Genomic DNA, 12,358 nt, shown 5'->3' on the forward strand with positions numbered 1-12,358 from the left:
CTAGCTTCAGAGATCAGACACGTCAACTGCGACATCTCCGGAACTTTTACCTCAAGTAGCTAAGAGGTCGTTCAATAATCAAAAGATTGTGAAAAAAGATGTTCCAAACAGAGAAAATAAGATGCCAGTATTAGTTTAGCAAAACATGGAAAAATACACCACTACTATATTTCTTCACTGCCCCAGAATATACTTGCAAATATCGCTTCCCAATCAAGGCAGCTAATGACTCAAAACTACAACTATAACTTTCTGCAAACCGTTTCACATACTTCCATATATGCGGAAAATGAGCTGTTTCCTGAACAAGTCGAGCTAGCACACATTGCATAAACTGGGGCATCAGTAGAGCATTCGAATAAATTACACCGTAATATCGGACGCATGCCTAAAAATCAAAGAAAATGAACTGCCTTATGCGTACAGCATCTTAACATGACATGGGTTCGACAAAACTAGAGAACCGAAGAACAGAGGTACAGAGAGCAGATCAATCTTTCATGAAGACTCAAACTTGAGCGGTGCCTTGTGTGAACTTGGGATCCTCGCATCTGTACTTTCCATCAGGGCCAATACCAAAACCTTTAGGGTCGGCAAACACGTTTTCCAACAATTGGCTCCGTGGAGGGTGCGGGCTTGCGTCGGCAAACTCAACAGCCTCCTCAACAACATTGTCAATGTTCTTCTCAATGCTCTTCAGCTCAGGTTCAGTTGCGAGGTTCTGCTCAATGATGTACTTCTTCAAGGCCGTAATCGGATCCCTTGCAGCATAGTGGGTTTTCTCATCTGTGCACAGAGAATGTGATGGAGTCAGTTTAACAATTGCTCAAACCAGACTGCTGTTAAAGACAGAAGAAACCCACGAAAGCTTAACATTGAAGAGCCAGTAACTCAAGAATGGTTCTGTAACACATGTGATGGAGAAATGAAGACAACACATGCATATATATACATTTGTAATGATGTGACCGATGACAGTCACGAAACAAGGTGCAAGTGCTCTGAACATCAGTTGGCATACATTCATGAATCATGATACAAGGTCATGGTCAAATCGTTACATAAAATAATCCAGACCCAGTTCAGTGTACAACTTAACCCCAAACTTGTTAAAGCATCACAAAACCCCCAAAAGTGAAGGAATTTTGACAGGCACCAATCTTACAAACCTTAAATCTACATTTAGATTATTTGAAAATAATCCAATGCATGGCCATGGACACCATTTATTTGAAACATATCCTACATCTCTTTCACAAAAATATCAAATTTCACCTAAACACTTTTCTTGGGTTTGGCAATTGATTCTTAGGAAGACCAATACAGGAAGCAAAATGAAAATAAATGGATTGATAAAATTGCACTTCATTACAGACAAAAGAATGAAATGCATCAACTCAATTGGCTAGAAAAGTAAAAGTGGGCTTTTGGAAATGGAAAAGGAAAATCCAGGACAAGTGGCCCCAAAACCCATGAGGATGGGCAAAAAGACATCCTAACTATACCTATCAGGATGTAGACATATCAGATAAGATGACTGGATGACGATAAGAAGCTACAATCTGAGAGAATGTTTCCTTCACCAGTTCGATTGGCACCACAGAATACCTATCAAACAGGATTTTATCTAACCAGTTTCACCAAAACTATTTTACTAGCCATGTCAGCATTGCCAATCCTGCATGTATAGACTATGGTACTAACAAAAAAAAAGGGAGGTCAATCACAAACAAAACCTAAATTTCTAACCCCTTTTTTGCATGAACTAGTAACACAATAACTGCTTTTAAATTTTCAGACATGGAATTAGATACTGTTTTTAATCTAACAAAATATTACATGGTCCACTCATTTGTGATGCCAGATCGCCACTAAACAGGATCAAAGCACTAGTACAAGGAATATTATGTTTTCATGAGCTGTAATACCCGTTGTAACCTGTGCATTACTGCAACTCAGATCAAGATCGTTTAAACCAAACTACTGCAAATTTGATGAGTGGAAAACTTTGTCATTTTCCATTTCTCCAATCGCCTAGTTGACACCAGAAATGTCACTAATAAAGCAAAACTGAAATAAAATGAAATAGGAAAGTAACCCTTACCAGGCTTCCTGAGCTCATCTGGGTCTGCAAGAGAGTGGCCTCGGAACCGGTAGGTTTCGCACTCCACTAGGGTTGGTCCTTCACCTCTCCTTGCCCTCTCAATTGCCTCCTTAGCAACCTCCCTTACCTTCAGGACATCCATACCGTCAACATGCACCCCAGGCATTCCAAATGCTGGTCCCTTCTTATAAATCTCTGGGTCCGATGTAGCCCTAAGGTGTGACATCCCAATTGCCCACAGGTTGTTCTCCACAACAAACACGATAGGAAGCTTCCAAAGCTGCGCCATGTTCAGGCACTCAAAGAACTGCCCATTGTTACAGGTACCATCTCCAAAGAAAGCCAATGTGACATCAAGCCCATCGGGACCTGACTCCTTGAGCACCTCATGGCGGTACTTAGCAGCAAAGGCAGCACCAGTGGCAACAGGGATGCCCTCTCCGATGAAAGCAAAGCCTCCAATGAGGTTATGGGGAGCAGAGAACATGTGCATGGAACCACCCTGCCCACGGCAGCAGCCGGTGGCCTTGCCGAAGAGCTCAGCCATAACAGAACGGGGTGGGACACCCTTGGACAGCGCATGGACATGATCACGATATGTGCTAACAACACAGTCAGCTTGGTTTAGAAGCTTGATAAAGCCAGTGGAAACAGCCTCCTGGCCATTGTAAAGGTGGACGAAACCAAACATCTTGCCACGGTAATACATTTGCGCGCACATATCCTCAAAGATACGACCAAGAACCATGTCCTCATACAGCTCAAGTGCCTCTTCCCGTGTCACAGCCTGGAGAAAACAGCGCACCTCGAATTAAGAACAGAACGCAGTATTCCGCTCCACAACTCAAACAATTTTGCATCAACCGAAAGCTAAATAAGATAATTTTTCCGTATCTAAACACTGGTATAGTTGCAGCATTTGAAGCTAGATATTGCAAAATAGTAGCAATCAAGTTCTAACGGACACCTCAGAGTTGCGGTTGCGGGCATCACTATAGCTAAATGGTGGATCTATTCAAAATGAACAGGTGAAAACTTCAATTTCATTTGTTAATCACTAATTTTATCAACTAAGCAATCGTCTGGATTGAGAGGATATTTCGATGGTAAAAGTACAGGAGAGCTCTCATCATGAGATTCAGGAGGCCAGGATAGCATTTTTAAGCACTAGTCTTCCAAAGTTGGGAGTTAAAATTTGTGAGGTTTACAGCTGTGAAGTCGGAACTAAGCATCCAGAGATCGGAGCAGTCTTAGTGCATCCAAATTGTGACCACAAAAGCACTAGGATGTAATCAGTCTAACCGTGGTTGAACTTAAACCACCACATCGCGCATCTGAATTTCACACTCACGGGGTGCCCAAGATCCAATCACGCAGCACAATTAAACTACGGAAACCGCGCAAGATCGGATTTTTACACCTTGGCAGCACCCAGGATCGCTAAGCAAGAGAGAGCAGGATTTCCTCACCGGATGCGCGGGCGTGGCCTGCGCGGCCTTGTTCCCGGCGAGCACGTCGGAGGAGACGGCGAGCGCGGTGCGCAGGCGCGGGTGGTGCGCCCCGCCGCGGCGCAGTGCCCTGGCGAAGGAGGAGGACGAGGCGCCGGCGGGGAGCGGGGGCGCCCTCTCGCCGCCGGATCTCGCGGCCACCGGCGCCAGGAACTTGGCGGCGGTGAAGGACGCGGCCGCCATCTCTCCTGCCTCTCTCCCGGTGTCTCCTGGCCGGACGGCGCGGGGAACAATGCAGTGAATGGGGAGGAGGACAGGGAGATGCGGGAGGCGGAGGCGCGGAGGCGTATAAAGAGCGAGGGAGGGAGGGAGGTGGTGGGCGGCGGAGAGACCGAGGAAGACGGGAGGGGAGAGGGGGTTAGCCGGTTAGGGAAACAAGGCTGGGATGGCCTCGGTGGGACGGTGGCGGCGTGGCGCTCACGCTCTCGGCTTTGGAGGGTCCGCCGGCCCGACCCACACAGCAACAGCACACTGAACTGCAGGGCCCTCTCCTCTCTCGTCTGCACTTGGCGTCTGTCTAATGCCGTAAGCGACTGCGATGCAAAGATGGGGCGTGCCTGAACTTCAAAAAAACATCGGGGCACCACGTTGTTCGTCTGCCACAAAACTAGGCAGAGGAGGAGGCATAATCGACAAGGAATTGGTTATTGACTTGTTGCTCCAATGTGAACGAAACTAGGGATTTTGTCTTGTGCGTGCATCATTATATTCGGACTAAATGTATGATGAATCTGGGGCTGTCAAATAACGCACAACTTACACTGTTAACAAAATAACAAGTGTTCTTACATTGTTCTTTGGAATATGCAATTTACAAAGTGGGGAATTTTGGCAGATCTTACGCTCGTTTGGAGAAGGAAAAACTCATGCGCGTCTTTTTTGACAATTATTTGTTAACGGTATGATAGATACCTTCTAATGTTCCTCGTATATTCTCTCCTTTACTACTCTATACTAGTTTATTCGTTAAAGGAATGCAACAATAACTAGGAATTTTATCATTACAACTATGGAGACCTGGAGTTCCGAGTGATAATTAACTAGTTTAGGAAAATAAAAATCTGTACTTGTAAAAGTTGGGGGACGCGTATGACACTATTGACACCATTGAACAAGTTTAAAGACACTAGTTCAACACACAAGGTTATAATCTCCTGAGAAACATCCGGGAGTCATGCCCCAGTTTGTTCATTTCTGAAGACATTTAGCAATAGTTGACACAGTTCTAATAGTCGTGAGCGATTCTGATTGCGTCTCTGTCGCAATGGTGTAGCAGCAACAACTGTACACGGTTCATGTGGTGTTACAATTCTATTGAGAGTTGAGACCCTCAAGAACAAGCAACAAAAAATGAAAGAGTAAAGCCCGTGTGACATGAACTGGAACTCCTTTTGTAATACTGGTAGTCAGCGTGCCAAAATCTTGCTCTGACGAAACGACCAAACAAAACTGTAGCTACCGCACGGTGGGTGTCAGCCAGCAATAACGTCAGCTGGCTCTCGGGCGTATATTGATCAGCAGGGGTGGAGCGGGCTTAGGCCTCTTGCTTGGCGTGTTTGATTGTCCAGCCGCCTGTTGGAAGCCGATCAGGCCCGAAAGGAGCGACCCCGTGCGGCAGGGAAGAATGTTTCATCTCTACCATCTACTTGTTTGGGCAGTCTGATGCACGGTGACCGGATTCGCCGCAGTTGAAGCAAGCACCGCTGAAGTTTCTGTTACTGCAAATGGTGGAAGATCATTAGCTTTGGAAACAGAAAGGTCATCATGCCTAGAAGTTTGCAGTGTGGTAATTAATTATTTTTCTGATAAAAAATCTTCAAATAATTTCTGATCATGATTTAGGGAGGTAAGAATGAGCTGTAGAGCAAGCTAAATAGGCTAGTACTTATAGAACATTAGGCTTCATATACTCTTGTACTAATGGATACCAAACAGAAGTATATGATGAGCAAGAAAAGAGTGTACGACACGGGATGCTACATATTCTGACAGGAACGGTTCTATGAGATCAACTTGTTTCCTATTCTCAATTTCTCATCGTGCATAGAGATTCAGATAATCGTGCGTCCTGATTATGCATCTGCTTCATGTAGGAAATGCCAGATCGCTCTAATTGAACTACCTAAGAACCAATACCTGGATTGCGTACATCTAGAATTGCAACTTGCTACATTATTCCAGGATCTTTGTGAAGTTTACCTGTCCCTAGCGCCGAAGGATGATGAGCGGCCACCAAATGATGGTGAGCCACGGCTACTGTAAGATGAGGAGCGGCTACCAAAGGATGAGGAGCGGTTTGATTTTCTCCCACCACCTGACCAGTCATCCTCTGACCAACTATCGTTGTCAGATCTGAAGCTCCGGCCACTATCATTGTCAGATCTGAAGCTCCGGCCACCACGGCGGAATCGATCCTCACCATCTGAATCCCAACCACCCCGTCCTCTTGCACTGCCGCCACCCCTGGACCTCCTGTTCTTAGAACCTCGGTCATTCGAAAAGCGGCCATAGCTATCAGCAGGAGGACCATCATCTTGCAACGCAGGCAGCTGAAAGCAGGAAATAATAAAACAGCCATCACAAACTCAGAAAACCAAAATCACATCTGCAACAGTGGAAGTATGACGCACTATAAAAATCAAAGCAATTTAGGCTGGCTTGATCAGAGATAAATAGACAGTGAAAAAAGGTATATCAAAGTAGTGAGACTAAACTTCCAATTCCTGTTCATGTCTGCTAGCATTTTTAACACATGCTGCAATGTGTGGCATGACAGACCATCAAGACAAATATCTGTGTAGATTTCATAACATATATTGGCCACAACGAACTTGAGAAGAATGAGCTGCAAAAATTACCTTTGAAATTTTGGTTATGGTGTTTCCTGCAGGAAGTTCCATGGCAAGCAAATCCTTTGCAATTTCCTCAGGTAAATCAAAGACTGCTCCTTGGACCTGTTACGATCAGCAATGCATAGACCAAACAGTGAAAATTCATCAGGACGAATGAAACAGTATAAACTATATTCTACACTACAATGTTGGTTCAATTATTATGCACGTTAATTTCCTTCTCTTTTAAGGTAAAAAAAGGTAGACAAAGTGTCCATACAACTAATTGCTCCAGATGCCACATCCAAACCAATTTGTAGGATCGAAAATAACCCCAAGCAGCATAGCTGTAACCAATTAAAGCTGTATCCTACTATCTTAACTGTGGCACAATATGCTTTCCTTTCATGAATCATGATTGCAATCCAAATTGGGTTGGAACATCATGCCAAGCTTTACACACATAATGAGGAAAAGAGAAACCAAAGGAAAACAAGACACACAGGAAGTGGTGTAGATATGCAGAACAAGGCAGATTTTATACAAGAAACCATATCTGTAGCACCCTGCATGCTACTATATCCAATGCACATCATGGTGAAGATATGCATGCTGAGGGAGTAGTACGAGACACCATCTTAAAATGGACAGAAAAAAAATCAAACAATTCAACATATTCAGGGAAAAACTCACATTCTCATCTGCTGTTAGGTATATTTTGCCAACTTCATCTGCAGCAGCTGAACAAACATCAGATAGAAAACCAGTGACAGATCTAGGGGAAAAGAAGCCTCTTCCAAATCCCGGATCTCTAGTTAGTTGCAATGTCACCCATCCCTGCATTTTGATAGGGAAATAAAGCATGTTTGAGAGCATTATCCATAAGAATGGAAACACAAGAAAAGGCAAATGCATAACAAAAACTGTGGAGCTTTTCCTAGATGATCGCTTGATGATCTGTTACAAATTCATAATACAGAAAAATTAAGTACTAGTGGTTGGTATTAGTAGTCATATAGCATCAGCCAGATAATGTTCACATCTAGAGGGCAGAAGCCAGAACAACTGGATCAAGTCGATAGTGGAACAGATGTAAGGTATGTCTACTTATCTGCAGAACTAGCTGACTTCAATGGTAGGTATAGACGTACAGTAAAAAAACAATGCATGTGTAGTTTTCTTCTGTCACTTCTTACCTGCTCATGACTGATCAGAGAACGTGAAGAAGGTGGCTGAGAAAATCCACTCAGATGTGCCAGTGCAGAAGCAAGAGCATGAGATCCTAGTTCTTCTGTTAATCTCTCAGCTGCTCCAAGGAAGAACTGGGTCGACTCTGGGTGCACCCCTCGCAGTGTAGCAATGACATGCTCAGCAGATGACTCCAGCACTTCTTCCATGGATGGAGGACTTATAAACTCAAACTTGCAACCAACATCACGCTCAAGTGACTTAACTGTCCTTTTCTGGCTACTTGTAAACATCAAAATTGCAGTTCCTATTTTCCCAGCCCGTCCAGTGCGTCCAGAACGATGGACAAAAGTTTCTGGATCATTTGGCAATTCATAATGGATAATCTGCAGAAAAAATGGAGCCTCTCAGCCATTAGTATAATGCCAAAATGCATTTAATGAGTTAGAATGAAGCAATAAAAACAGTATCACGTACATCACAAGATTAACCAACACAAGACATCAGATAGGGATGCTATTAGACACACCAAAGTGATGATGTTGTAAGATGAAACCCAGTGCATGCCAAACAAAATACAGAACATCTCTTAAATTTTAGTGGCAAGATGAAAGCCTTAATTGCTAGATTCCTGCCTTCCTGAATGGTCAGGTAAAAAAAATGCTAAATTCTTTGAACTGCTTTGTAAATATTAAAAGAGTTTGAAACTCGGAATTTTGCTAATTATGTTCTATAGAAGAATGTGTGCTAATAATTTGGTAAGCAAAAGCTGTTAGGCATAGTTATATGTTGCACATTTGAAAATTTTCAAAAGAGTTAACATATGTTTGGAAGGGTGTTTTACAGAATTACAGTATATAGAATCAGGCAAAGTAAAGAGGACTGCGAACCCACCAAATCAACATTTGGTATATCCAGACCACGGGCAGCAACATCAGTTGCTACAAGAACAGTAAATTTCCCTTGACGGAATCCATTTAGTGTCCTCTCACGCTGATGCTGTGAAATATCACCATGAAGTGCCTCAGAAGCAATACTGTTTGTCAGTGCCAATGATACCTCATCTGCATCCCGCTTCGTCCGAGTAAACACAATGGTTTTCCCACCCTTTGCATAAACCTGACAAGAAAAATATATGGATAAGCATTGGCAATGATTAAACAAAACAACTTATCCCATGCGATAGATATGTGAAGTTTATCAAGGCTCATCAAAACTGAATCCTTCAATGTTTAATATGCATAGCAGATACATGGATGAAATTGCGATCTCAATCAGACATAGTAAAATTATACACCAACATGACTGTATCGGCTGTGACAGATTTCATGATCTTATAAGTTTCTGAATCCCAGGAGACAAGCGAACCATCACAAAATCCAAATGATGAAACTAAAAACCAACACAATATTCACAAATCATGATAACAACAGCACCATGATAACCAATTAACCATGTACTGATAGTACCATAGCACCGTAAGGTTTTCTCTAATCAGGTATCAAAATCCTAATTTGCCAACATCAGAAACTCAAGAAACAAACAGCACAGATCCTTTTTGAAAATACTAAAAGCCAGCACTTGGTTTCAGAAGCACAAATCATTTGCAATTTCAACCCAACTGAGGAAGGAGTGACCAAATGTAACTCATAACTGCTAAAATGAGACTAGCTAAGTAGTAATATCAAGTTTTTTTTTTATATGAGCAATCAGGTTCTACCAAGAAAATGGTTCAAGGAAATTCTGAATGATATTCATGGAAAAGTAATAGGACCATGTAAGAGTACAAATTATATTTATGTGTTTATGTTTATGTTGATTCAAATAAACCATGCACACACTAGCTGCCTGTACAGTTTACTTTATCCCAAGGGTTAACAAAGCCAAACAGAAAGGTGAGAAGAGGGGAGGGAAATGCAGCTAAACATTCCATGAGCTGCATTAACATACCGTGATTAGATCACTAAGAATGGTGCGCTTTGATGTCGCTGTGAGTGGGATAGCATAGAGTTTGATTCCTTCAGCAAGCTTTTCATCTTGATCACCAACCTAATTAAACACATGAAGAGACACGATAACTTATTAGGACATAAAGATGTGAGAAAAGTAAACCATAACCATACACGTGCCACAGTTATTTCACAAGGAATCAACATGGACCTTCAATTGCAAGCGTAACTAACTGCTCAAGACAGTCTTAGCATCTAATACACTCCCAGGGTGCTGTACTGATAAATATCAAGATTCCAAAACAAGCATAAGCCATGAATAAACTGTTATTCTGACACGATTGTCCTAACAAACTGCTAGTCAGGATTGCACAAACAAATCAGAGAGTTTCATGATAAAGGGAACAGATAATTTGTTGTGGTTTGCGTCGATGTATCATGGATAAGAATGAAACCCAATATTTTCAGCTGGCGTATGGTGTAACTGAAACAATTGCATGTGTTGCATGGCCAAGTGTTATGGCCAGAATATGTATCAAATAGCAAGAGCTATGACCATAACATTAACACCTATGATCAAGTTAACATGATAACTGCAATCACATGAAAGAACTCTTATAGTAGATGACATAAGCTTAGCTTTGTTCAACTGTATAACAAAAGAACGGGAGAAATAAGGACAGCAAAGGAATGTGGAGGCCATACCAAGTCAATTGTCAAAGGGTTGTTCAAGTACCGTCTGGACAATTTCTTCACCCAGCTAGGCATTGTTGCAGAGAACAGCATGCTTTGCCTCTCTGCAGGAAGCTGTTGTAATATTGTTTCCACATCTTCCTCAAAACCCACTGCAAGCATTTGGTCAGCCTCATCAAGGACTAAATATTGAACTTCTCCCAACTGAAGGCTTCCGCCATTTATCAAATCAATTATGCGACCCGGTGTTCCAACAACAACATCAACACCACGAGAGAGTGCGTTCTGCTGGACATTATATGAAACACCACCATAAACACACACTGTACTGAGCTTGGGTGCTGATTCTTTTATTTCCTTCTCAACTTGTTTGGCTAACTCCCTAGTAGGTGCCAGAACCAACACCCGAGGAATTCGACCTCGCCTGCCAAAAGGGAAAAGAAATAGTCAACGTGCATGTTAATTATCGACTGATTCTAGTGCATTGCAGCATGAAGATGCGTAGAAAGATGAATGGGTACCTTGTACTCCGGCCATCGTCCTCCCCCATTAATCGCTTGATCATGGGTATACCAAAGGCTAGCGTCTTTCCGGTTCCGGTCTTTGCCCGGGCAATCAGGTCACGACCCTCAAGAGCAGGAATCAACACAGCCCTCTGGAGGAGACAGCAAATGAGCAAAATGCAATACGATTAAGCAAATAAACACCATTCTGAAGCCAAATATGAGCTACTAGGCTCGGTAAAAACATGACACGTAGCATGCAATTAAAAGTAAAAACTAATTTATCTGTCTATCTTCGCAAACATTAGTAAATTTCAACAGAAACATCTACCTATTAGCACACTAATTTAACACCGAGGAGTGTATGGATGTGTTAGTTGGCTAAGTGTCAGTAAGGACTAAGCAATTTTCAGCACTAAATTAACCATGCTCCGCTTATCCTGCCACTGCCACTACAGTATTTCCCTGGAAACAATAACTAATTTCAAAAGCAGCAACCGAATCCCCCAAACTGAACACCCACTCTATCCCCTCCCCACCACCTCCCGACAGGCCAATCCTGCAGCACAGCTTAGCCGCGGAGTTAAAAGCAAGCGAGCCAAGTAAATTAGCAGAGAGCAATTCACCTGGATGGGGAAGAGGTGCGTAATCCCGCGCTTCTCGAGCGTGGCGACGAGCTCGTCGGGCAGGCCGAGCCTGGCAATGGCGAGCTCCTCCTCGTCCCCTTGGAACCCCTCCCCCGCCTCCAGGCCCTCATCTCCGTCGCTCCCGTACGCCCCCTCCACGTCGTCCTCGTCGTCGCTCCCGAGCTGGAGGCGCTTGAAGGCGTGCTCGCTGAGCACGGAGTTGGGCGAGGCCACGGCCGCCGCCGCCCACCCGCGCCGCCGCAGCGCCCAGCAGCGGAAGGCCGCGGCGCGGAGCCGGACGGCGCCGGAGGTGGAGGTACTAGGGTTGGAGAGCGCGAGTGCGGGGAGCGTGAGGAGGGACGCCATGGGAGGAGGAGGGGAAGGGGATAAGAGATGGAACGGATGGCGTTGAGAAGGGTTGCGAGGAGGAAGGCTTTATAGGGCGAGGGGCGGATAGGGGTTTGTGAGGGGTTTTGGGCTCGCCGGCTGGATTTGGGGCGACGAGGAGCAGCCTGGTTCACAGGATGACCGTGTTGCAGGTAGAGTACGCTGGCCTGGGGTTTGCGCTGTCTTTTGCTCGTTCGATTTCTCTGAAAATATCTGTATGGGATTTGGATGGGGACAGCCTGTCAGTGTGCAAGTCGGCTCGAGCGCTCTTGGCTCTAGCTCGTGTTTGTGAGTTGTGACTCCACAGGCTGGGGTGGATGTCAATCAATTCTTATAACAGTATTCGTTTCATAAAAATTCTTATAACAGTGTAGTGTAGTGGTTACGGAGCAATCTATCGGTACACTTTTACGTGAATTTGAAATTTGGACTGGATGCGAATGGATGGTGATGTTGTATCTAGCTCTCTCTGTGTGAGTTGCCGAGAACACAATTACACTTTACACATCGAATTGTATGCAATGAACATAAAAGAAAATTGGTATATCTTCACTATAAAAGCAGCAGTT

General features: G+C 43.8%; 2 protein-coding genes across 2 annotated transcripts; both read right to left on the minus strand.

The window, feature by feature from the left end:
* Positions 1-249: 249 nt before the first annotated feature.
* Positions 250-4,020, minus strand: LOC117838845 (pyruvate dehydrogenase E1 component subunit alpha-3, chloroplastic). The gene is made up of 3 exons (XM_034719025.2): positions 3,574-4,020; positions 2,105-2,891; positions 250-786 (listed from the first exon to the last, which is right to left on the minus strand). The coding sequence occupies exons 1-3, from the start codon at positions 3,793-3,795 to the stop codon at positions 509-511; spliced, it is 1,287 nt and encodes a 428-aa protein (XP_034574916.1). The 5' UTR covers positions 3,796-4,020; the 3' UTR covers positions 250-508.
* Positions 4,021-4,841: 821 nt separating this feature from the next.
* LOC117837780 (DEAD-box ATP-dependent RNA helicase 3B, chloroplastic) lies at positions 4,842-11,792 on the minus strand. The gene is made up of 10 exons (XM_034717541.2): positions 11,403-11,792; positions 10,795-10,928; positions 10,286-10,697; positions 9,582-9,680; positions 8,526-8,750; positions 7,640-8,017; positions 7,137-7,280; positions 6,471-6,566; positions 5,812-6,161; positions 4,842-5,330 (listed from the first exon to the last, which is right to left on the minus strand). Exons 1-10 carry the CDS (start codon positions 11,766-11,768, stop codon positions 5,255-5,257), a joined length of 2,280 nt encoding a protein of 759 aa, XP_034573432.1. The 5' UTR covers positions 11,769-11,792; the 3' UTR covers positions 4,842-5,254.
* Positions 11,793-12,358: the final 566 nt, after the last annotated feature.

Source organism: Setaria viridis, chromosome 9, assembly GCF_005286985.2.
Source record: "Setaria viridis chromosome 9, Setaria_viridis_v4.0, whole genome shotgun sequence".
NCBI classification, from domain to species: domain Eukaryota; kingdom Viridiplantae; phylum Streptophyta; class Magnoliopsida; order Poales; family Poaceae; genus Setaria; species Setaria viridis.

Bases quoted from the DNA above. Each gene is read 5' to 3' on its own strand.
- LOC117838845 (XM_034719025.2), bottom strand. From the start codon at position 3,795: ATGGCGGCCGCGTCCTTCACCGCCGCCAAGTTCCTGGCGCCGGTGGCC. The intron at 2,892-3,573 runs GTGAGGAAATCC...TGTTTTCTCCAG, and splicing joins AGGCCACGCCCGCGCATCCG to GCTGTGACACGGGAAGAGGC. The intron at 787-2,104 runs GTAAGGGTTACT...CTCTGTGCACAG, and splicing joins AGATGAGCTCAGGAAGCCTG to ATGAGAAAACCCACTATGCT.
- LOC117837780 (XM_034717541.2), bottom strand. From the start codon at position 11,768: ATGGCGTCCCTCCTCACGCTCCCCGCACTCGCGCTCTCCAACCCTAGT. The intron at 6,567-7,136 runs GTGAGTTTTTCC...TGATCGTAACAG, and splicing joins ACCTAACAGCAGATGAGAAT to GTCCAAGGAGCAGTCTTTGA. The intron at 5,331-5,811 runs GTAAACTTCACA...CACCATTTGCAG, and splicing joins TCCTTCGGCGCTAGGGACAG to TAACAGAAACTTCAGCGGTG.